A 23,826-nucleotide genomic window follows, 5' to 3' on the forward strand; every position below is an offset into this window, starting at 1 on the left:
TCCGAACACCCCCCCCCCCTTTAGATCCACACATGACAAGTAAACTTAACAAAGATTACATGTATGTTCGTCATAATATAGGAATTTTAGCGAAATATTCTTTCAAAACGCTCCTTGTTTTCTACCAATTTGTTCTGAAAAACTTGTAACATATGTATATAAAACCTACGTGCACGATGTCCTTTAATGGATTTTTAAAATTCCGGTGGTTTAATGGTTAATAAAAATAGAATAAAGTATGGAATCCTTATTTTAAACAAAAATAAGACGTGACGTCATTTCGTAAAGCTACCTTCAGCATTGGTCTAATTTCAATAAACATGGTAGACAAGTGTACTGAACTAAGACTCTATACTTATCAGTGTTGCCATAACTATTAAAAACAACAAAATGCGGAAATCTTTCAACATCTTAATCGACCTACACCACAGTTTTGATTTGATTTCGACAATTCTCGGTACAACGTTTTAGAAAACACCAGAATATGTACGATTCCGTACGTGATTTATTTTTAAACTTAAGTCTCGTCAGGTGCTACTTTTTCTCTTTCTCAATTATAAGTACAAACCAGCAGTTTCAGTTTCATCACTGTTGGTTTTCAATAAAGTTATGCAGACTCGCAAATAAATTTAATATTCAATGAAATGTCGAAAAGTAAGAGGAATTCACTAGAACTGAAAGAAAGCCAGGATACTATAATGAGCTAGGCAGTTTTATAAATTGTCATCCACAATATGGAGAAAGGCAATGAAATCAAGAGGAAAATTGAATGCAGTTTTAGGCTATGCTGGTCGCAATCGCATTTCATGGTGGGTGAAAGAACCTTGATAAATGGCAGGATTTATTTAAAATGCGCAGAAGTGGAAATCTTAATCGGTTGTCTCTGAAGTGGATAAGGGTCGCAATGACCTCTCTCTCTCTCTCTCTGTGTATATGATGTTACACGTCACGTTGCCTTTCCTTAGTTCAATTTACACTAAAATTATTGATGAACAGGCTTTATATATTGTATAAATTAGTTTTGACAAGAGGTGGTTTGCACCAATTTGTACAAACGAGACTATAACAATGTACCGCAACAGTTGTTTCCAAACATCACGCGTTTTATGCGAATAAAGATCCAATACTCTTAAATATGACAAATTAATTATCACTTTTAATTTTTCTACAGCTATCTTTCTGACAAGCGTAAACTATACAATTGAAAGGATTAAACGGGAATTAAAATTTTAACAAGAACAGGAAGAAAAGGGGTCGAAAAGCCATATTACGCATCTTTTCTTAACTTACTCTTAACTTTCTTTACGAGTCTGTCAAATAATTTGATTTTATAAATCTACCAATGAAATCTCCAAATTTGCAATTAATACAATGAAGCGAAAATAAATAATTATTTAAGAATAAATCATCGCATCCCCTATTGGCAATAAAAAGTTAATCCCCCAATATTTATTTCCCTCTCTCGAACGGCCTTCAATTTCTTCAGCGGAGCTCTAGCACTCGCGAGCATCCTTTGAAGAAGAGGCGACCCATGCCTTAGAAGTGAATAGATGACAAATTTTCTGTTTCGACACCTGCACAAATTCAATTAAATTTGAAGAATTAATTTTACAAAAAATTCCTACCGTGCGGGGACATGGATCAATTTGCCGAGATGAGCACCCCTGCTTCTGGTAAGTGTGGGCAAATCAATTTCATGTGTTAATTTCGCATTTTCTCCGTTACCTAGGAGTACTCTTTGCATACTTTTGGATGTTGTTTGCTATGCACCATTGTTGATTGTTTCCTAGATACCAAATAATCAGATTTTTTTTCAGCGTATTTAAGGAAGTACATGGAAACCGTATTATTATTTCGGATATGTTGCTTTTAAAATTTGGGACTTTTGTATTTTGGATAGCATTTTTCATAATAGGAAATTGGTATTGATTATCACATTCAGAGAAAATAACATTTGATTTATTTAATCATAAGGCTTTTCATATTTGTCACCGAACAAGGACTCGTATCTATAATGGTTACCATCTATAATTAATGACTACCAGTACCTTACAAATACTGTAATTCGTAAATAATCATTGTTGATTAATTTTATTAGTTATATCCATTTACTTTTTATGAGAAAAGATCTGAGGAAATGTCTTAACTGTACAATGAACTGAAAAGATCGAAGTTTGTTTTTAAATTCATTATTTGGAATGATATAGTCCGTACTTGTAACATTTTCAAATTCCTAATGAAGTAGAGAAGAAAATAGAAACAACTTTTCATAAGAAAATGTTCTAAAAATATTTTAGAATTCTGTAGATTTTCGTAAAACTACCGAAACTACCGACAGTAAGTTGTAAGATCGTTATACTTTTTTTTAATAAAACATTGGGGAAAAAACGTAAGAAAAATCATTTATGGGACAAATATTAATGTCAGAGTTTATATCAATAAAAAAGTGTTAAATAAAATGAAAAATTCTCCTTTTACTGTAAAACTAATTTGTATATTCTAGAACTAAAGAGATAATAAAAACTTTTCAACGGCTTTCCTCTACATTAAAAATGAAATACTGCACGGAATGGCTCATGAAAAGGGGATCGTCACTAAGTTACCAAAAGGGGGTTGAGAGGAATGCCACGTGAACAATACCCTAAAACGCAAATCAGTTTTAATACCTGGGTTTGGTGAATTTTTTATGTTTACTCATGAATAAATGAGTGGGGTTCTCAGAGTTTTTATTCTACGAGTTTATTCTGCGAGCTAAAAGCAAGAATGTGAATATTTTTTTTTTCAACGCTGCTAAAGTTTTTAACAAAATTAATCTTTTTCTCCTTTTAATTTTTCTGATTATTCTTTTATCTTGGTTTTAAAGTTTAAATCTATACCTCAAACAGTAAATGTTGTTTACCTAATATAAGAAAAGGTGAATCTTAAAAAAAAAGACCTCACTTCTTAATTAAATTAAATAAATGTAAGCTATTCCTCCGCTCTTTCAATATATCAGGAATTTTCACAATATCTAGTACATGTATTGATATTCACTAACTGATGGCTTAGAAAATGGGAGATGTATATATCTAAACAAATATATGAATTTTGCAGTACAAGTACTTTGCCATTTTGAGAAAATTATACCTTATCTTCACCTCAGCAAATACATGTACATACGATGAGGATTTCTTAATACATGGAAATTATTTCGAAAAAAAAGTATTATTTGACATAAAAAATCAATATTTTTTTATTTTATAAATGTTTCAAAAATGACTTCTTGAATGTAAAGAATTGTCAATATGATGTTATTCCATATTAGTCATCTGTAAACCATTCAGTGCAGTTCCCTAAGGATGTGTTCATGAAAGTCTATTTCAAACGACAAGAAAGTCTAATCAAATTTAACAATTGTGTATTTCTTAATCTGTACGTCTTTACAAACCCAGGATCCCATATTACGCCACCTCCGGGAAGATTTCATGGCGACTTTCTGGAAAATGAAAGACCATCCTTAAAAGACCCCAACATCGGAGAGTTCAATAGCGGACTATCCTCAAAACGCGGACATGATGAAGAAACGAATTTGGGTTTGTACACAAAATTATTGAAAGATAATGAATGTTTGAATTAAATAGCTGTAACTTTTTTCCTGGAGTTTTCTCCTTAAATTTTTTTTATCTTTTAGGGAACTTCCACCGGCTTCGCAACTGTTCAAAATCCCATTCCACTCCTGCTGCGCTGAAGTGGTACGCATCTATAGAATTTCAATTGCAATTAATTTGCTTTCCCTAATTATTTAAATCCAAAGAGCTCACAGAGAAAACAATTCCTATTTCTGATTCAGGCTGGATGAAAATTACGAGATAGCAGAGGCAGTCTGCATCCCCAGATGCACCCTGTACTGCCACTACCTGGATTACTGCGAGACTAACGACACACAACCAGTCAATGCTGCCAGCTTTGGAAAGGTTTGTCCAGCTTTTGCATTAAATTTCCTGCAATAACCAACTGCGTTGTCTTTTTCTTTTCCCACTGTTTCCAATTTTTTGAGATTCATATTATATATTTGTAGATAATTCGGCAACAGTTTCCTCAAATCACAACGCGGCGGCTTGGAACAAGAGGACAATCAAAGTATGCTAATTTTTTGATTCCCCGCAGTGTAGATTAAGCTCTATGAACAAGGTAGGCCTGATTCAGAACCGTTTTGCATTTCAGGTATCACTACTATGGCATTGGTGTGCGGGAAACGTCAAAGTATTTTGAGGTTATATTTTCCTCTAAAGGAGCACAGAGGTACAGAAGAATACAAGTAAATTATCTTGTTTAATTTCTGATTTTTAAGTCTTTCCAGAAAAACAAGTGGGAAAAGGTATATTGAATGAATTTTTTTCAGTTCAGGCGAGGGAAAAAAGGAAAACGTAAAACAGGTCAGTGATTTTAATTCTATTTTATTTTATTAGATATAAATCATAAAAATAAGAGGTCAACATTACCGCTACATTGCGAAAAATTTCGGGTGCGTATCATTACCGCTACATTTTCAAAATTTTCATTACCGCTACATGCACGTTACCGCTACAAGAAAGGAAACATCACCGCTACATTTAAAAGTATACATTTCCGCTACATTGCCTCTTTCGTTAGCCAGCGGCTTATGCATGTACAGGTTAACAAAAAAAGAACAAAATAATACATGCATTCTAGGCCTGTTTCCCCTGTTCACCACGGGGAAGTGAAAGTAAGACTTTGAGCAGGATGTTTTTTTCCCTCAATTTTTTATTTAAAATCTATTTTATTTAATAAAACATTTTAGAAAGTTTTATGACCGAGCTTTGTTCATGGATAAAACACACAGTCTTTTCATAATTGGTAGAGTTTTTATGGCCATTTGCTTGACGTATACTGCTTTCTGGAAATCTCTTGTAATGGATCATAATGAATAAACTTTATATTCAATGGCATTGCTGGCTGATTCGATATGTAGCGGTAATGACTACTAATCGACAATAGTCTTATTGATAAAATGTAGCGGTAATGGTGGGAGGTCAACATTACCGCTACATTGCGAAAAATTTCAACTCATTACCGCTACATTTCTCCGAAATTTCGGGTGATCATTATCGCTACATTTTATCAATAAGACTATTGCCGATTGCAAGTCATTACCGCTACATATCGAATTAGCCAGCAATGCCGCGGAATATAAGTTATATTTATTATGATTCATTAGAGATTTCCAGATAGCAGTACGTCAAGCAAATGACCTACAAAGCTCTACCAATTATGTAAAAACTGTATGTTTTATCCATGAACAATGCTCGGTTTGAAAACTTTCTAAAATGTTTTATTAAATAAAATAGATTTTAAATTTAAAAAATGAAGAAAAAAAACCATCCTGCTCAAAGTCATACTTTTACTCCCCGTGTTGAGCAGGGGAAACATGTCTTATGCATGTATTGTTCCATACTTTTAATCAACCTGTACATCCACAAGCCGCTGGCAAGTAGATCGAGGCGATGTAGCGGTAATGTATACTTTTAAATGTAGCGGTAATGTAACCTTTTTTGTAGCGGTAATGAGTATGTAGCAGTAATGACAATTTTAGTTTAAGCCATATTTTATTTGAAAATGACAAGCAGAAGATACAGATACGTAGTACGAAAAAAATCTAAAAGGATTCGGAAACTAGTTTGAAAACTTATACTAATCCGTTTCCTTATTATTATGATAAAGATGACAGACCCTTATTAGATAGCTACATAACACGGTTTGAAGCTGCTTAAAAAAATATTTGAAATTGACATACATGTTAAGTTAGAAATCACGTCGATTCACACAATTTTCAATTGACAATTTTGAAAATGTAGCTTTAATGATACGCATCCGTAATGATCACCCGACATTTCGAAGAAATGTAGCGATAATGAGTTGAAATTTTGGGATATCAACATTACCGCTACATTGCGAAAAATTTCAACTCATTACCGCTACATTTTCTCAAATTTTCGGGCGATCATTACCGCTACATTTTATCAAAGGGATTAATGCCGACAACAACTCCTTACCGCTACATACCGAATCGGCCAACAATGGGACGGGTATGAGTTCCATTCAATAGAATTCACTCACCATGTAGTGAAGTACAATTTGGATCTGAATTCTTATCAAAATGAGTATATTTAAGTCTGTAGTCGAGTTAGCGTCAGATGAATGTCATGGCTACTATTGAGAAATTTGGGACAAATAAAAAATTAAAATAAAACCCATCCTGCTCAGTCCTACTTTCACCTCCCCGTGGTGAGCAAGGGCAAAGGTCTTATGCATGTATATATATGTTGTACTATACACGCATAAGACGCTGGCTAACGAAAGAGACAATGTAGCGGTAATATATCCTTTTTGTAGCGGTAATGACAATTTTGAAAATGTAGCGGTAATGATACGCACCCAAATGAGAGAAGAGGCCAGCATTGCACAAACTCCCCATACAAAAGCTCCTTAATTCTGTTTTTTCTATTGAATATTCATGGTCCAGAAAAAGTACCAATATCCTTCAGTCAGATGCACAGTAACCACACTTTTGTGGTCATGGTGCTCATTTGTTTTTTATTTTGAAAATAAACATAATGTATATCATCGTACAGTTATTTGTCTCAATTTCAAAGTAAACAAAATATTCCTTTCCGATTTTTTTTTTGCATGAATCAATTTATATATTTAAATCAGATTGTTGCCTACTCACCTCGGTCCAAACTCGGTACCTTGCTACCAGATTTTCCAGATATCAAAGACATCAAACTACCAGACACTGTAGCCGAAGACAAGGTTTGGAACAAAATAAAGATATGGGTCCATTTTAAAGATTTAAGGTTTATTATAAAACATTATATTTTCATATGCTGTTACTTGAAATAAGACATTTGTACATCATGGTGAAATAGAAAATCACTTTATTTTTAATAATTCATGTATTTTAGGTTGTGACCTTTATGATGATGTATAGAACACATTGCCAGAGAATACTCGATACTGTCATTAGAGCTAATTTTGACGAGGTAAACCGACTTGCTCACCTCAGTATATCACCTCACACACTCCTCAAATCTTCTTTTGTAGAAGTAATGATAAAACCAACACAGTAAGAGCTGCTAGATGAGGGGTGTAATGATATCTAGATACTGCAAAAGAGGACACTACAATGCAATTTTACAACTATATTGCAATACATGTATTTTTTATCGTAGTGCAATTAGATATTTTCTGAAAGTTTATGACAAAAGATCCATGATGAGTATCAATTAAACGTCACGATTATATTTAATTTTAAACATTTGCAAGTTGTTATGAATTAAACGACCCGAAATTTTAATTTTTATCACGGTTAACCCATTCAATGAAACGGTTCCAGGAGTAGAATATAATTTTCTTTTTTTTTAAAAAAAACATAATCCAATACCGGTATATAAAAACAATACGCCCAGGACCTTGAAACCTCTTAAAGTTAAGTCAAAATCTTTAGGTTTTACTAAAATGTTTAAGAAGACAAACAGACCAAAATTAAAATATTTTTCAATATTGCTTATAAAAAGTGATTGTTATCTGCAAATTTAGATTTTTTTTCAACAATTGTTAAACATGTACATTTTACAGGTAATTGAAAATTTGACTTAAGTATCAGTCTGCTTGAAGCCAAGTTTATTAAGCAAATGTATCTTGGTTCAAGAAAACAATGATAGGAATTTATTCAATCTTTGTTCATCTTATAATGGGTAAAGTGCTTCATAAATCAATACAATACAATGTGTATTATATTATAGAAAAATAGGGAATATTGCAATATGTATAATGCAATGTGATTTTCATGGCAACACTACACCTCAAGTTGCAAGAGAGAAAAATCTTTTTGCTTACTATCTATCAAATAATACTATACTAAGTATATAAGAATGCATAATTATTTTTTATTCAGGTTCAGAGTTTCCTCCTTCACTTTTGGCAAGGCATGCCGGGACATATGATGGCAGTCCTGGATTCGCAGACGATAGTTCTGTTGGTGGGAGTCTGTGACACCATGTTGTACAAAGCCATCGCTAATGTCCTCATGCCGACTGTCCTCCAAGCCCTACCAGAGAGGTAAATGTGAAGGTTTTTATTTTATTTCCATCTTTTAGTTCCTCAGGGACGCCAAACTCTTCTGTTCTTTTGCATTTTCATTTCTTTGTCTGTTTAAAGCTGTTTTTCTTAGAACTGTTCTTCGCTATTTCTATTATTTGTTATATTTGATTTAGAAATATCACTAAACTTTATATATTGGAATGTCATCATTTCTTTCACTGCTCACCTTCCAGGATTTACAAACCTTCATATTCCACAACATTTATCTTTATCGTTTGTGGGAATTTTTAACTTGTCATTTCTCGTCTGATCTTTCATTGATATATTGTCTCTGAAGGTTTTCATGTGGACTCAAAAAAACCCAGCTTTATATTTCAGTCTGATACAAGTTATCAAGAAATTTTCAAAACAACTGGACGAATGGTTAAAGATTGCGCTAGAGTCCTTACCAAATGGAGTCAGGAAAATGAAATTTGACCGTTAGTATTCGAAAACTTCGTACATTTTTATTTTTTCGATATATATATATATATTGTTAAAAAGGATTATAAGAATCGAACAAATTCAATGAATATTTACTTTAATTAATACCCGTATAAACCTTATATTCTTTATTTTTCATAACTTTGATATCTTATTAAAATTAAATTAATAATTTCTTTAAATCATCGCGAGACAATCCTCATTTGGGTGCATTAAAAAGACACAGAAAAATGATAAAACACAAATTATGGACACGATGGAAAGAAACAGTCATATAGTTATTCAAACAATGACCATGTTTTCTTATCCAGTAGCCCGTCGATTTGCTCAAGTTCTTCGACGTCAAACCTCCCTGAATCACCTCTGCCAGGCGGCGCGGACCGTGGTCCACAGCCCCGACATCTCCTCCCAGATGTTGGAGGATTGGATCAGCGTTGACCTCAACAGTATCATCAAACAGACTATGTACACCATGGAGAGTTATAACGAGAAGGTTACAGAAACTATTGCCAATCGTAAGACTTTGTTTATCATTACATAATTGAGGTCGGGTAATCAGTCTGTGAAATTCTTACTTCCTTTCAACCTTTATTTTTTTTTAAGAAAAAAAGTTGTTTATATACATATATGAAGTGTAGTAAAGGTTTAATGATGATTTTTGGAACGCCGATGTTTTATTTCATCAACAATCCTTAATTTCGTTCGTGATGATTAATTGGGGATGCGTGCTTTCTTAACGTCTTAGCATGATACTAGTATTTTCTTTAAAAAAATTATCCCTGTATACATCCAACAGTGACGTAATGTTGTTTATTTATATAATTACTTAAATTTTATTTTTAAAAAAGTTTGCTGTGAATTTGAACAACTCTTGGAAGACCAAGCACCTTTGCAGTCCTATGTAGAATGGCTGGATAACATGGTCGATAAATGTGTGGTCCAGGTTAGTATATACTTCACTGATCACATACTCGTATTCTGTTGATTTCCTTAGACCATTATTTACATTTTTCACTGTATGTCATTTTAGTATGCCAAGAAAAGACCCGGTTCTCTGCGAAGAACGGCTCGACAGTTCTTGCTGATGTGGTCTTGTTTTGGAACCAGAATCATTCGAGACATGACGTTGCACAGCGCTCCAAGCTTCGGTAAGTTTAATTCTTAAACTTAATTTTAATGACTAAAATGAATCAATTACCAATTTTCACCATATTTTTGATAAATATTAGCACACATCTGTTTCATATTTGGATATTTTATTAGAAAAAGATGTTAATGGTAATCTAACAACAAAGCTTTATGATAAACGTGATGACTTTAACTTTTCAATCGTCAACTTCCCTTATTTATGCATCAATATACCCTTATCACCTGCATACGGGGTTTATATCTGTCAGTTGATTCGATACGCAAGAGCATGCTCTACGTATGAACAATTTCTAAAACGAGGTAAATTATTGATAAACAAATTGATGAAACAAGAATATCAACAGTCTCGTTTAAAGTCATCATTTTGTAAGTTCTATGGTCGATACAATGACCTTGTCAGCAAATACAATTTATCATTGCGTCAAATGCTGACTGACGTTTTTCATACTAAATGTTAGGCCATTATTTACACACTGAATTGCCGACGGATTTTTCCGTTATTTCCCGATCATGACAAGGAGCACACGGCGGGTGTGACCGGTCGGCAGGGGATGCTCACTCCTCCATGGCACCTGATACCACCTCTAATGTTTTGGAGGTCCGTGTTTGCTCTGCACCTATTTTGTAATGTTTACTGGACTCTTGAGCTCGAATACTGTTCGTTATCTCCACATCATTCACCATAGTATTAGGATCATCAACTTATATCTTTTAAAAGAACGAGTGTCGCCCGCGTGGCGCAGTGGTTTAGAGAGTTTGCTGTAGAGTCGCGAAGTAAGGAGCTGGAGCTGATCCTTACGTCGCGGTTCGAATCCACTGCAGGACGTGGAGACCGGTCCTTCGGATGAGACCGTATAAACCGAGGTTCCGTGTCGCAGTAGGTCTTGGCACAAAAAAGATTCTTCACTGTTCAATGGTCCTAAGTGCCGAGCATAGGTATAAATTTGCAGCCCTCCACCGGCAAGTGGTGGAGTCTCCATATAAGTGAAAAATTCTAGAGGAACGTTAAACAACATTCAAAAAAACAAAATAAAAGCACGAGTTATTTAATTTAATTCCTGTTTTAACCTTTACTACACATGTATGCTATTTTTGCATCATGCATTATCATTTCTACGCATAATATCTATTTCACATTTTTGTTCACTTATCCTTTTTTTATATTAAAATAAGTTTTCTTTGAAACTAGGTTCGTTTCACTTGCTCCATCTAATGTTTGATGACTACGTGTTGTATCTAGTGGAAAATCTGTACAGCGAAGAGAGGTCTAAAGATTTTCTGAGACACATCAAAGGGGAAATTACAGGTTTTGTTTTTTATACAGACCTTGTCTAACTTGTTAAAAAAAATATTTCAAGAACAGTATTTTACACAAAAATGAATTTAGTCATTTTGGTCGTTATTTCTCCTTTACATTGTGCAGCGTTGCAATATTGTTGGTATATGCATTGTACATAGGACTTCAGGTAGCGATAGGTGGTTTAAAAGAATAAATTAAACTTGCAGATCTGACGGACGATGAGCCATTACCCGACTACAGTATAATTAAAGAAGCTTTCATGGCATCTGAACCGAGAGAATCTCCAACAGAAACAAATATGGAAGTTATGGAAAGGAGTGTCTACAAGAAAAATATTGGTAACAAATAATCTCATCAAGAAGTTCAATTTAAAATTGTATTGGTATTTGTCTTGTCATCAGATTTTTTTAATGATAATTTTAGAATTAATAACTCAGTTGTCAAGTATATTTAAAAGGAAATGAAAGAGCAACAATTTCTCCAAGAACTCAGTTTCAAACTTCGACTTATGAATGCACTCACTCCACTTCTGAAAATCAGAGAATATCGCTTTCGTAAGTTTTTTTCCCCAGATATTTAAACAATGTTTGAGAATATTTTAAATCTACATACCGACATCATTGTGATGCGATTCATTCTACATAATTCTACATAAATCATGATTTCTTTTTATTTTGATCGTATTTGTGTGGGGGTTGGGGGTTGAAGAAACAAATTTGAGGAACGATTATGTTTCGAAACATATTATGTGGTTGAAAAAAAATCCACGTCTTTTTTTTAAATCTATTTATGACGGTAAGGGATATCCACAAAAACCTATCATTTAAATGATACATTCTAAAAAAAAAGTAGTTGAGTTGAAAATCTTTTAATCGTAGATTACGTATATTATATTACATTAACATTTTTTTGGCATATTTTTTAGAAAACAAGTTTACCATTCGCGGAATTTTATGGAGTCTGGTATATATTATGGAAAACCGTGTAACCACTCCAATGATCAACAGGTAAGAAACTATCTGTAAAAAATCACCATCCAATTAAAACATTATATATCTTATATCCCTTGCTTGGGAGTAAATTCACACTGGTAATATTATTTAGGAAAGTCATACTTCTAATTTGGTCAAAGATCATGGAAATTCATTTTTGACTTTCTGAAAAAAAATTATCATATAAGCAATTTTAGAATGAAAAAGTATTTCTCTTTAAAATCATAGGATACCCAAAATCAGGGAAAAAGTGGTGTGTTTAGCAAAGCATCTGTATTTCTTTAATTTTAGATTCAAATAATATTTTATATGGTAAAGCATGGAAAATTACTCTAAATTTATGTTATATTTGTGGAATTTCATTTTTGTTTAGTTTTTTTCATTAAATTTCAGTGTAGATATAAACGTATATAATAAGGGAGAATGAAAAGAAATAAGGCTGGTTTGATGGGAAAATTTTATGATAAATATGCATTTTAGCATTAAATAAGCTCGTACAAACTATATTTTACAAATTTCTATAACATATATTTTGAGTATCTTATTTCCTTAAGGTATTCAATTGTTCAAATACGTACATTGCGACTGAGATGTGTAAGTTTTTATTCTGTTCAATAGATATCTGGTACACATTCTAACAACAACGCTATGTCTACCGAAGTGAATTGCTTCAATCAAGACCAGACTTATGAAATGAACAATCACAATTCTTTTTTCATGGAATTACCAGGCAACAGTATCTCCGAACACAATGGTTACACAACACAGTTTGTATTTTTTATAGTCCTTTTAGAAGACTTTTAAAATCCATTATTTCATGCAATTAACAAATTTAAAATGTCACCAAAGTTCTAAATTGACATTTAATTTTCAAGAAAATATAAAGATCTAAATGCATTTCTTGAAGTTATTTTTTAAAAATGCAATTTTTAAATAAATACATGTTAAACAACGTGTTGAAATATCATCGTATCATAGAAAATTCAGTCTTAACTTTCATAATGCACTGCAATTTAAATTTCAGTAACGACGAGTTTTCATTCCAACGTTTCTTCAAAAATGATCAAAACGGACGAGGAACGTTTAATCAGCCAACTGAAAGAGGAAATATTACACCGGATGTTATGTGTAACTATGGTTACACCACTGGACATTGCTATGGTTACCACTCGTCATATACGAGCAGAAGGTATCGGATGGTGGATGCTCCAGAATGATTTCAATAATGTGGATGAATTATACATGTAGAAAATTTGAAATAAAGATAATAAATAATTTGTTTATTGCATTGGAAAGAAAATAAATCCATTACTTTCACAGATGATTTATTTCTATCTAAAAAAGCATATATTTGGGCATTTTATCATACAATTTAAGAACTCTTGTCTTGAATACGTCCCTAACAAACCAAATGCTTTTCAATACAAAATAAGCTGAATTCCATTTGTGGAATGCCTTGGAGAAACAATGAATCAAATATGGTCTAAACTATAAAAGATATGACAAAAGTTAGTGCTTCTTTTTTAATACTGGACTTATGGTCAGTGCTGTGTGGATTGTTTGCAAATCAAACACACCCAGTAAAACCCAAATGTAAGCAATAACAGTCTCATACCCATGTTTACAAATACATGTATTTGTTGAAATTGTTGATGAATGCCATTTTCATAAAATATTAAGAATTTTCATCATGTAAGATCAATTCCTTTAACTGAAGTAATTTTTTAAATGGAGAATATTTAAAAATGTACCTAAAACAGGAATATAATTGAGTTATTGCCCCATTTAAACATAAAATAATATAACTTAATCAAACATTGCTAAATACATGTACTTAAGTAAATAGAGAGAACATTCACCTTATCTTCTACTTATTATTGAATTTGAAAAAAGAACAACAACAAAAACATCTTGATTATAGAAAACACAATATTTTTATAATTTGAACATCAAAAATAATAATGACAAATTATACATATGAAGAAAACGAATAGGTCTAACATAAAATGAATTTAATAATAATAAGAATCCTATCACCACAATACGATCTCTGTAGATAGAAAATAAAGTTGAAAAATAAGTTGAAATTCAGGGCAATAACTTTCAAATTATTAGTACAACATAATATATGCAGCTTGACAATCTTAGCTAATTAAACCCTGTTAAAGTATTGAGCAGCTGAAGATCTATTAGATTTGACAATGTAAATCAAACTAATATTCAATTTTACGTTCATTAGCTTTCTCCTCTTTTTTTACGCATGGATCTTCCTTTTCATCTTCTTACAAATTATATCACCTGCTACCACAGCCGCTATAAGAATAAGTAAAGCTATTACGATTCCAATGATAATACCAATGTTGCTGTTGGACTTTGCAGGGCTGCTGTCAGTGGTAAATGTTGCAAAAAGTAAAAATGTGAAAGTTAGAAAATTTAGATAGAGATAGCATATGTTGACGTCACTATGCTTTTTACTATTCTCTGTATTTCTTTTTTTTTAACATGTCTTCTTGCTTTTTGAATTTGAGTAATTTAGTTTTCTTTATCATTTTTAACCATTCTTTTTAAGCAGATTTTTTTTTGGCACGCCTTAATCAAAGAACTTGAAACCTCATACCTAGGTACGTTTTCATCAAATATCTGTTTTGTAAATTTGGATTTCTTCTGCCATGGCAACAGGCTTTAACGTTGTCAAAAGTTGTAAAAAAAAAAAAAAAGTTATTTATAATTCTGCAGAATGGCTTAGTACAAGGACAAAAAATGTAAATGACCATATAAGAAGGAATGACGTCCTTTAAAGTGGGGATGGAATCTTGTCCCTAGATTTCTGACCAATTTAAATATTTGTTTGCATAACTTTTCTAAATATCAAAATGTTAGGCAACTTAAAGATTATATTTTCTTTTCTCCTTTAAAGTAAACATCTTGGCACAGAAATGATTAAAAAAAAGTCTTGTAGCATTAAAAAAAAAAAACTAAATGTAATTCATAAATAGGAATAAAAAACAAATGAAATAAATATTTGAAGTCTTATTTTCGAATCAAACTACAATTTGTTGGCTTCAGTAAGAGCAGGTTTCATTGAAAAATCAGTGAAGATCTTTCTTTCTCTCTTATTTTTGAGTGAGTATGTTTGCTTTTCTATCATTTTGAATTTCTATACGAACTCTTCACCAAGCATATATCAAGAAGACAAGTATAAATATGCATGCATGACGCGTAAAAAGAATTAGCAATATACATTGAAACATTATCACTTAATGTATTATTGAATCTATGAAAATTTCATTAATTTAATTCAAAATTACAATATCTCATTTTAAGACAATACAAATGAAACAAGAGGATCATGAGCTCACCTGAGCACATTGGCTAGGCTAGGAAAATTCATAAATCAGTTCAGCATTGAAAAGTTTACGTTGTTGTTGGGGGGGGGGGGCTTGAATATTACACTACCTGAGGATGCGTCTATATCAATATAACAATTGGCTTCGCTGTCCTTGGGAAGAAAATTTTAAAAGATTTTTTTTCCTCTATATTCCTTTGAAAAAAAAAGATACCCCATTCTGCCCCTTCCCTACCCCCGGGGGGTCATGATTTGAACAAACTTGAATCTACACTACCTAAAGATGCTTCCATATCAATACGACTAAACATGGCTTTTCTGCTGCTCTTGAGAAGAAGATTTTTTTCCTAAATATTCCTATGTTAAAATTTGATCCCAATATGTGTTATGGGATTATGATTTGAAAAAATCTGAATCTACACTATCTGAGGGTGCTTCCGTATCAATATGACTATAATCATGGATTTGCTGTTCTTCAGAATATTTCTAAAAGATTTTTTTCCTATACACATGTACATGTATATTCCTGTGTAAAACTTTGCTCCCCCATTGTGGTCCCCCCTATCCCCATAGGTCATCAATTGAACAAACTTGAATCTATGAATCTACGCTATGTAAAGAAGGTTTCCTGTAAGTTTCAACTTTGTTGGCCCAGTGGTTCTTGAGAAGAAGATTTTTAAAATATGCCAAAAAATTTTCACTATTTCTGATTTATCTTCCCATGAAAGAGGGTTTGGCCATTCATTTGAACAAACTGGAATTCCCTTCACCCAAGGATGCTTTTTTGCAAGTTTGGTTGATATTGGCCCGGTGGTTCTGTAAAAAATTACAGACAGACTACAGACCAACTGTGATCAGAAAAGCTCACTTGAGGTTTAAGCTAAGGTGAGTTAAAAAGGACATCAGAGAGATTTAGATCTTTACAATGGTTGTATACAAGTATTGAAGAAAATATTGAAATAAACAATAACTCTGATTTTATTATTTTTGGCCTCAATCCTTTGTATAAAAGGGTACACAGTAATAAAAAAAACACATCAAAGATCCTTGATGACAGGATTATTGTTGCATTAAAAAGTAGGAATAAGTTATTAAATTATAACAAATGAATCACGATTCGTTTCTAGATGCTAGCCAATAATAAGACGAAATATAAACTTTTAATGGTTTTACTATACCCTCCGCTTTAAGGTGTATTGTATTTGGGGTGTTCCTCCGTATACCCGTAACACTTGGGATACTCTAGCATGCTAGAGGTGCACGACGATGGCACCTGATTCCACCTCTAATTATATTTTGAGGTCCGTGTCTGTTCTGCTCCAAATTTGTATCGTTTCACTGGACTTTCGAGATTGAATACTGTTCGTTATCTTCATATTTCACGATATACCGGTACTTTTGACTTGGCGCCGCATAGTGGCGAGTGCTAGGTAAGAAAAATATTTCATCTGGCGGCTGCCAAATAATTTTCTGCCGGCCGCCATATAACTGTCTGGCTTACGCCAAATAATTTTCTGCCGGCCGCAAATATATTTTTGTGGCGACCGCCAGATAACTATTTGGCAACCGCAATATAATTTTCTAACGACCGCCACATAAAATTCTGGCGGCCTCCAGATAATTATATGGCAACCGCCAGATTAAGCATTTTTTTCTACTTGGCACGTACCGGCTTCCATAGTTTTAACATTCATTAAATGACTTTTATTAAAAAGCACGGTTTTCCTATCACATGAAGGCACTATCATACATAAATGTCAGAAAAAAATAAAAACAATAATATAAAACTGCATGTGAACTTTCACTTTTTGTTTCACTTTTGTAACACTGCAAATTGGCTGTTTTATCTGTAGTCTTTGGTATATATGAAATATGAAGTCTGAATTTACAAATTATTATTCCTAATTGTATTTATAAGCAGCAAGACTTTATTCTTAGATAATATTTCATATTTCAGACTACTGACATTGTAGTCATTCATTCCTAACATCCAAAATTATCTAATATCATTTATTGAAGAAAGATTTTACATAAAATAAAGTTTGTAAAAAAAAAATCAGATCTGTGATCATATTTGCCATATATCTTAAACAAAAGAGCAAATCCCAATAGATGCCTCTTAAAATGTATTATCCTGTAGAAAATATATCATAAAACTTCTTCACATTAATTAAAATCATGAAGTTTAAAATAACGAATAGAATTTGATATAAAGCCCTACAATTATTATTCAGAAAATGACTGGAATCTACGGCATGTCAAACGTTGCAATATTCGATCTTTTCCATTTGTATTGTATAATTTTCCATTTATATTCTATAATTCTCCATTTATATTCTATAATTTTCCATTTGTATTGTATAATGTTTATTTGTATTCTATAATTTTCCATTTGTATTCTATAATTTTTCATTTGTATTGTAAAATTTTTATTTGTATTCTATAATATTTCATTTGTATTGTATATTTTTTCATTTGTATTGTATAATTTTTATTTGCATTGTATAACTTTCCATTTGTATTCAATAATTTTTCATTTATGTTGTATAATTTTTCATTTGTATTGTATAATTTTTATTTGTATTCTATAATTTTCCATTTGTATTGTATAATTTTCCATTTGTATTGTATAAATTTCCATTTGTATTCTATAATTTTACAATACAAATGAGAAATTATACAATACAAATGGAGAATTATACAATACAAATGGAGAATTATACAATACAAATAAAAATTATACAATACAAATGAAAAATTAAAGAATACAAATTGAAAATTATACAATACAAATAAAAATTATACAATACAAATAAAAAATATACAATACAAATAAAAAATTATACAATACAAATGAAGAATTATTGAATACAAATGAAAAATATAGAATACAAATAAAAATTTTACAATGCAAATGAAAAATTATAGAATACAAATGAAAAATTATAGAATACAAATGGAAACTTTTACAATACAAATGGAAAATTATACAATACAAATAGAAAATTATACAATACAAATGGAAAAGATCGAATATTGCAACATTTGACATGCCATAGGAATCAAGGAAGAATGGTGTTCATAACAGTCACCCGACCAAACACTCTTCAGGCTTGCAGGAGCTTAACCTGCCTGTAATCAAAGGAAACCTTACCGCATTAATAGAAAAGCTATCTCATTAGCAAAGCAGTGAAATTTACATAGAGTCCGCTACAATATGAAATGTTAATGCTTTAATGCACATGATCACCCAGAAAGGAACTAACCGCTACCTTAGTTCGCATCTAATACTTACGACAAGTTACTACAACAATAAAAGAAATGATGTGAAAAATTTCCGAAACTATTTTCAAATAGGCACAGATTATTAAACAGTGATGTACAAAAAACGCATTCATAAATTATACGCAGCTCAGAACAACAAAGCATCAATTTAAGCCAGAGGTCCATGGGCCACAAGGCTCACCTGCGTCATTTTGGTCCTATTGTTATGCATAAGATTGTTTTCCCAATCTACATGTACATGTATTCCTGTGTAAAAATTTTGATTGTCTTTTGTGGCTCCTTTCTTTACACAGAGGCAGTAAGTTGAACAAAAATGAATCATCTACCTTACAAGAGAATGCTTCCAGATTAAACTGATTAATAATGACTTTGTTGTTCTTGAGATGAAGATTTTTAAAGATTTCTCCAAATATAATCCCTGTTGTGGCTCCAACCTAAATGCACGCCGGGGACCATAAGCTGAACATTAATAATCTATATTACTTTAAAAAGCTTCCATTTCTGGTTCTTGAGAAGAATTTTTAAAAGGTTTTTTTCTTTATATTTCAATGTAAAACTTTGATAAACCATTGTGTACCCACCCTATCCGCAGGGGACATGCTTTGAACAATTTAGAACCTACGCTACCTTAGGAAGCTTCCCATATATTTCACCTTTTTGGCCCAGTGGTTCTTTTTACTGATCCCTCCCTATTTTTTGTCTTTTCTTGATTATTTCCCCATGGGAGGGCGTATGGGCTATCATTTTAACCATTTGGAGTCCCTTTCACCCAGGAATGCTTTGTACCAACTTTGGTTAAAATTGGCCTGATGGTTCTTGAGAAGTTGAAAATGAGAAAAGATTACAGACGGATGGACGGACGCCAGACAACTTGTGACCGAAAAGATCACTTGAGATTTCAGCTGATGTAAGCTAGAAATTTCATTGCAGTCATACATATCTGATATCGTAGAAAACAAATTTTATTAGTGAGTATTAAATTAATAACTTCCTGTGTCATGTATATAATTGATAATATCTATAAATAAGAAATAATATGACTATTGTATACAATATTCAAGCTTTTTTAACTATGTAAGCATGTGATCTGCGAATTCCTTTTTCTTTTTCACAATATTTGATATATTATCTTTCTCCCGTCGATGATTTTTTTTCAAATCCCAGTCGCCAATATTTCCTCGCAATAATACTTTTTCTGAGTTAACTACACTGTGTTTAATGAAAGTATTTTAAATAATTGGTAAGTTATTATAAATCTTCAGAAAAATAATAGTATCCCGTACCATATGGTGTCAAAGTGTATATAGAGCTCCCAGGTGAAAGCACCGTAGGGTTTTGTCCAGATAGACAACTTCCGCTCTTCTCTACCACCGTTACAGTGGTCCCAGATTGTGTAACCGCCTTTAATTTAATAGATGACTGATTTCAATGACCAATTACTGAATTTTTTCCGACGTTGACACAAATAGAAAAAAAAATATTTTTCTTGCATAAATTTGTCTGTTTGAATGGTTGAGCTCTTATGTCTATGGTAATTTTTTTGGTTAAACGTGTAAAACTAAAAATATTTTCAAATAAAAATAATATTTCAGAATGTATCTTTCTGGTTAGGAAGAAAAATACTTACCATACAGGTAAAGCGGAAATACGTAATGTCATCAACAGTATCTGGATTCACTACTATCACGTAAGATGTAGACCCTTTTGTCAAATAGAACACACCATAAACTTCTCCTTCTGAAATAATCATCATTTTTATATCGTTGATCATTTAGAATTGTGCAAAGTTGACTGTGAAAAGCAGATTTGGAACACCGTCATTCATATTAAATATTATATATATAAAAAAAATAGGTATTGACTCTGTTTCTTTTAACAGACTTTCCTCCATCTAAGTTCTCACTAAAATCTAAAAACTAACTTCATCTTGCATCAAGCAAAATTTAAGTCAGTTCCATGAGCTATGACTTATCGATGCGTATCTGCCTGTCTCAATTAATATTATCTTAATTTCAGATTTATTCCAGAGAAATTGTATGCATGTACTAGTAACTGTAATTAAGAAATTTCAGAGAGGCTGCTTGTGACGGTACATATTGTCGTTTTGTACATATTGTCGTCGGCGACAATATGTACCTACCCTCACTGCACATGTCGTCCATCAGTGCATATTGTCGCCGTTAGAAAAGTAACACATGTACAAATTGTCTCTGGCGACATTATGTGCCTCACCGTAACTGTACATATTGTCGCCCCACAGATAATGTTGCTTAAAGATTTCTTTTGTTGTTTTTTGATTGTTTTGTGAATGTAATTGGTGTGTGAATCACACTGACGTATCTCGTATGCTATTTTATGCAGCGTAATTGTGACGATACATTTCGTCGTTCTGTTCATATTGTCGCCGGCGACAATGTGTACCTACCCTCACTGCGCTAATGTCGTTCATCAGAACATGTCGCATGGCGCTGCACGGCAATGCTCCATATAAATATGGCCAGAGAAACCAAAAACTTTAAAAATGGTCATATACACCTAATTTGATCGCCGAAATATGGCTAAAATATTGCCGACTCGGCGTTAAACAATAATAATCAATCAATCAATCCATATATATATATGACTTATCATTGCTTTGTTGTTTTTGAGAAGATAATTTTTAAAGAATTTTCCCATATATTCCCCTGTGAAACTTTGATCGCCCATTGTGGCTCCACCCAAGGTCCGGTTTGATTTGAAGATACTTGAATCTGCACTACCTGATGATGCTTCCATATAAACAACATTAATCACGGACCTACTGCTGTTCTCAGTGGTGGATCAAGAAATTTCAGAACGGAGAGGGGGGGGGGGTTGGGCGGCTCAGAATTTTTTATTCAAGCAAAAAAAAAAAATTTAAACAGTCATTTGTATGTAAAGGTGTGTTACTGTATATGTTAAGTAAATGATTTCATTATGGAATTTTACCTCTTGACAAAATTGAGAATATATACAAATTAAACCCATAGAATTTACCAAAGCAGAAAAAAACCAAACCAGAGGGCGGGGGGGGGGGGGGGTGCGCTGGTGCTACATATGTCTGTTTTTTTAAAAGATTTTTAAAGATTTTCTCTATGTATTCCTGTATATAAAACTTTGATCACCCATTGTGGCCCAACCCTACCTCTGGAGCCATGATTTGAACAAAATTGATTTTGTTTTTGTTTTTGAATTTTTCATTCGCATGTAGACGTCACCACATGCCGGTGGAGGGATGCAAATTTAAACCTATACTTGTCACTCAGGGTCATTGAGCAGAGAGGAATCTTTTTCCCGCCAGCACCTCAAAATTGAACTTACGCTATGTAAAGAAGCTTTCACATAAGTATCATCTCTTCTGACCCAGTACTTCCTGAAAAAAATGAAAGATTTTTTTCTAAATATTCTATGAAAAACTTTGATCACCTATTGTAGCCAGACCCTTCCCCCGAGGGACATGATCTGGATAAAACTGAATCTACACTTTATAAAGAAGCATTCACATAAGTTTCAGCTTTTCTGACACAGTGGTTCTTGAGAAGATTTTTTTACTTCCCTTAAAAGAAGACATGGCAGTAGTATAAGGAGCCTAGCTGGCCGGGTCAACTGAGTGCACTTTTGGGCCCCTGGGGGGATGGCCGGGTCAACTGAGTGCAACCCCGGGGTCAAGGTCAGAGATCTGGAAAAACCTGCACGCGCTCAGCACTCACCTGGAAAAACCTGCACGCGCTCAGCACTCACCTAAAAAAACCTACCCATTATGACGTCATACACTGTATAAGTATTGCATGTGTCTGACTTGAAGCTCATTCTCTTGTCAGTTCCATCAGCTGTCGACATGGATTCTGCTATGAAAAAACTGTTATATGCCCAGCAACTGATGAGATGGAGAAGACGGGCGAAAGAGTTAGAAAGAATTATTTACAACAATAAACACAGAGAATTAGCGCTCAGAAAAAGAAATGCCAGAATATTAGAGAGAATGCAGAGAGCCCAAGTCCAACAAGAACAACAAAGGACTGTGTCGGATGAAGAACCACACTCATCAGCCCATTCACCACCCCAGAAGCCAAAGGCCATTTCCCAATATTATCAAGTGAGATCGAAACAAGCCAAGCATTCCAGAAAATTTAAAGCGCATGAAGATGTCTACAGTGTGAATTTTAAGGAATTTCCAGAGGAGGAAAACAGAGGCTTTGTTCGGCGATTATTTAGAGACATGCTGCAAAATGTCAAATATCAAATGCAGTGTAATCCTAACGATTACCTACGCCTGAACATACGCCATCCTTCTCTGGATTCCGACATTTGGTACGAGTTTACGCAATGTAAACATTTAAACGAGGACGTCATTTTAGACAAAATAGAAGCCGTGCAACAATCCAAGAAGGATTTTAAACTGGGAGACGGGGCCATGGAATTCGACATGTTTCGGGTCAAGTATCCGGAAGGGAGTGGTGGAGACAAAACCAAACATCTGATGGTGAATAAGGGGAGTTTTAAGAAGAGGAAACAATCCATCGTTCAGATCGACAATCCCTGGGATAAGTTTTGTTTAGCTCGAGCCATCGTAGTCACCCGTTTACACAGTCAAAAACCTGAACATCCAGACCCCGAATGGGAAAAACGATGGAAACGCATGAGGTTAGGAGATGTAAGAGCTAATGACCAGAAAAACGAAGCCCTAGCTCTCATGGAACAAGCCGGGTGTGATATCCATCGGCCTTGTGGACCCGAAGAATGGGGGAAATTACAACAAGTGTTAGCCCCATGCTATCGACTGAAAATATTCCAGTTCAAGTCCACCTCCTCTAAACTCACCTTAGAACCCATTTACAAAGGCTACGGAGAGGGAACTTATTTGAATGTTCTGTTAGACGACCAGCATTACGATGCCATCATATCTATGCCTGGTGTGACGGGCAATCAATACTATTGTGATCATTGCGACGTGGGCTACAGGAAAATCACAGACCATCGTACCCAGTGTCCTCACCGATGTTCCTTTTGTTTAACAGACACGCCCTGCCCTCCAGACGGGAGCCACATTCAATGTAGCCAGTGCCAGAGATTTTTCAGAGCAGAACTTGCTACGAAAACCATTTACAACCTCACAGTAAGAATACAGCCACCACGGTATGCAGTTTAAT

The 23,826-nt window shown here is 33.4% G+C and overlaps 1 protein-coding gene across 1 annotated transcript; it reads left to right on the plus strand.

Annotated features, from left to right (window-relative positions):
• The first annotated feature begins 1,636 nt into the window (after positions 1-1,636).
• LOC133204706 (transcription factor RFX4-like) lies at positions 1,637-23,825 on the plus strand. The gene is made up of 20 exons (XM_061340447.1): positions 1,637-1,673; positions 3,432-3,572; positions 3,671-3,731; positions 3,830-3,953; positions 4,058-4,119; positions 4,204-4,281; positions 4,382-4,415; positions 6,715-6,813; positions 6,966-7,043; positions 7,958-8,121; positions 8,482-8,582; positions 8,898-9,101; positions 9,435-9,529; positions 9,617-9,734; positions 10,925-11,041; positions 11,242-11,373; positions 11,493-11,589; positions 11,961-12,042; positions 22,482-22,772; positions 22,926-23,825. Exons 1-20 carry the CDS (start codon positions 1,637-1,639, stop codon positions 23,823-23,825), a joined length of 3,015 nt encoding a protein of 1,004 aa, XP_061196431.1.
• Position 23,826: the final 1 nt, after the last annotated feature.

The sequence above is a fragment of the Saccostrea echinata genome, unplaced genomic scaffold, assembly GCF_033153115.1.
Source record: "Saccostrea echinata isolate AGI-Se365-2 ecotype Australia unplaced genomic scaffold, CSIRO_AGI_Sech_v1 ptg000054l, whole genome shotgun sequence".
NCBI classification, from domain to species: Eukaryota; Metazoa; Mollusca; class Bivalvia; order Ostreida; family Ostreidae; genus Saccostrea; species Saccostrea echinata.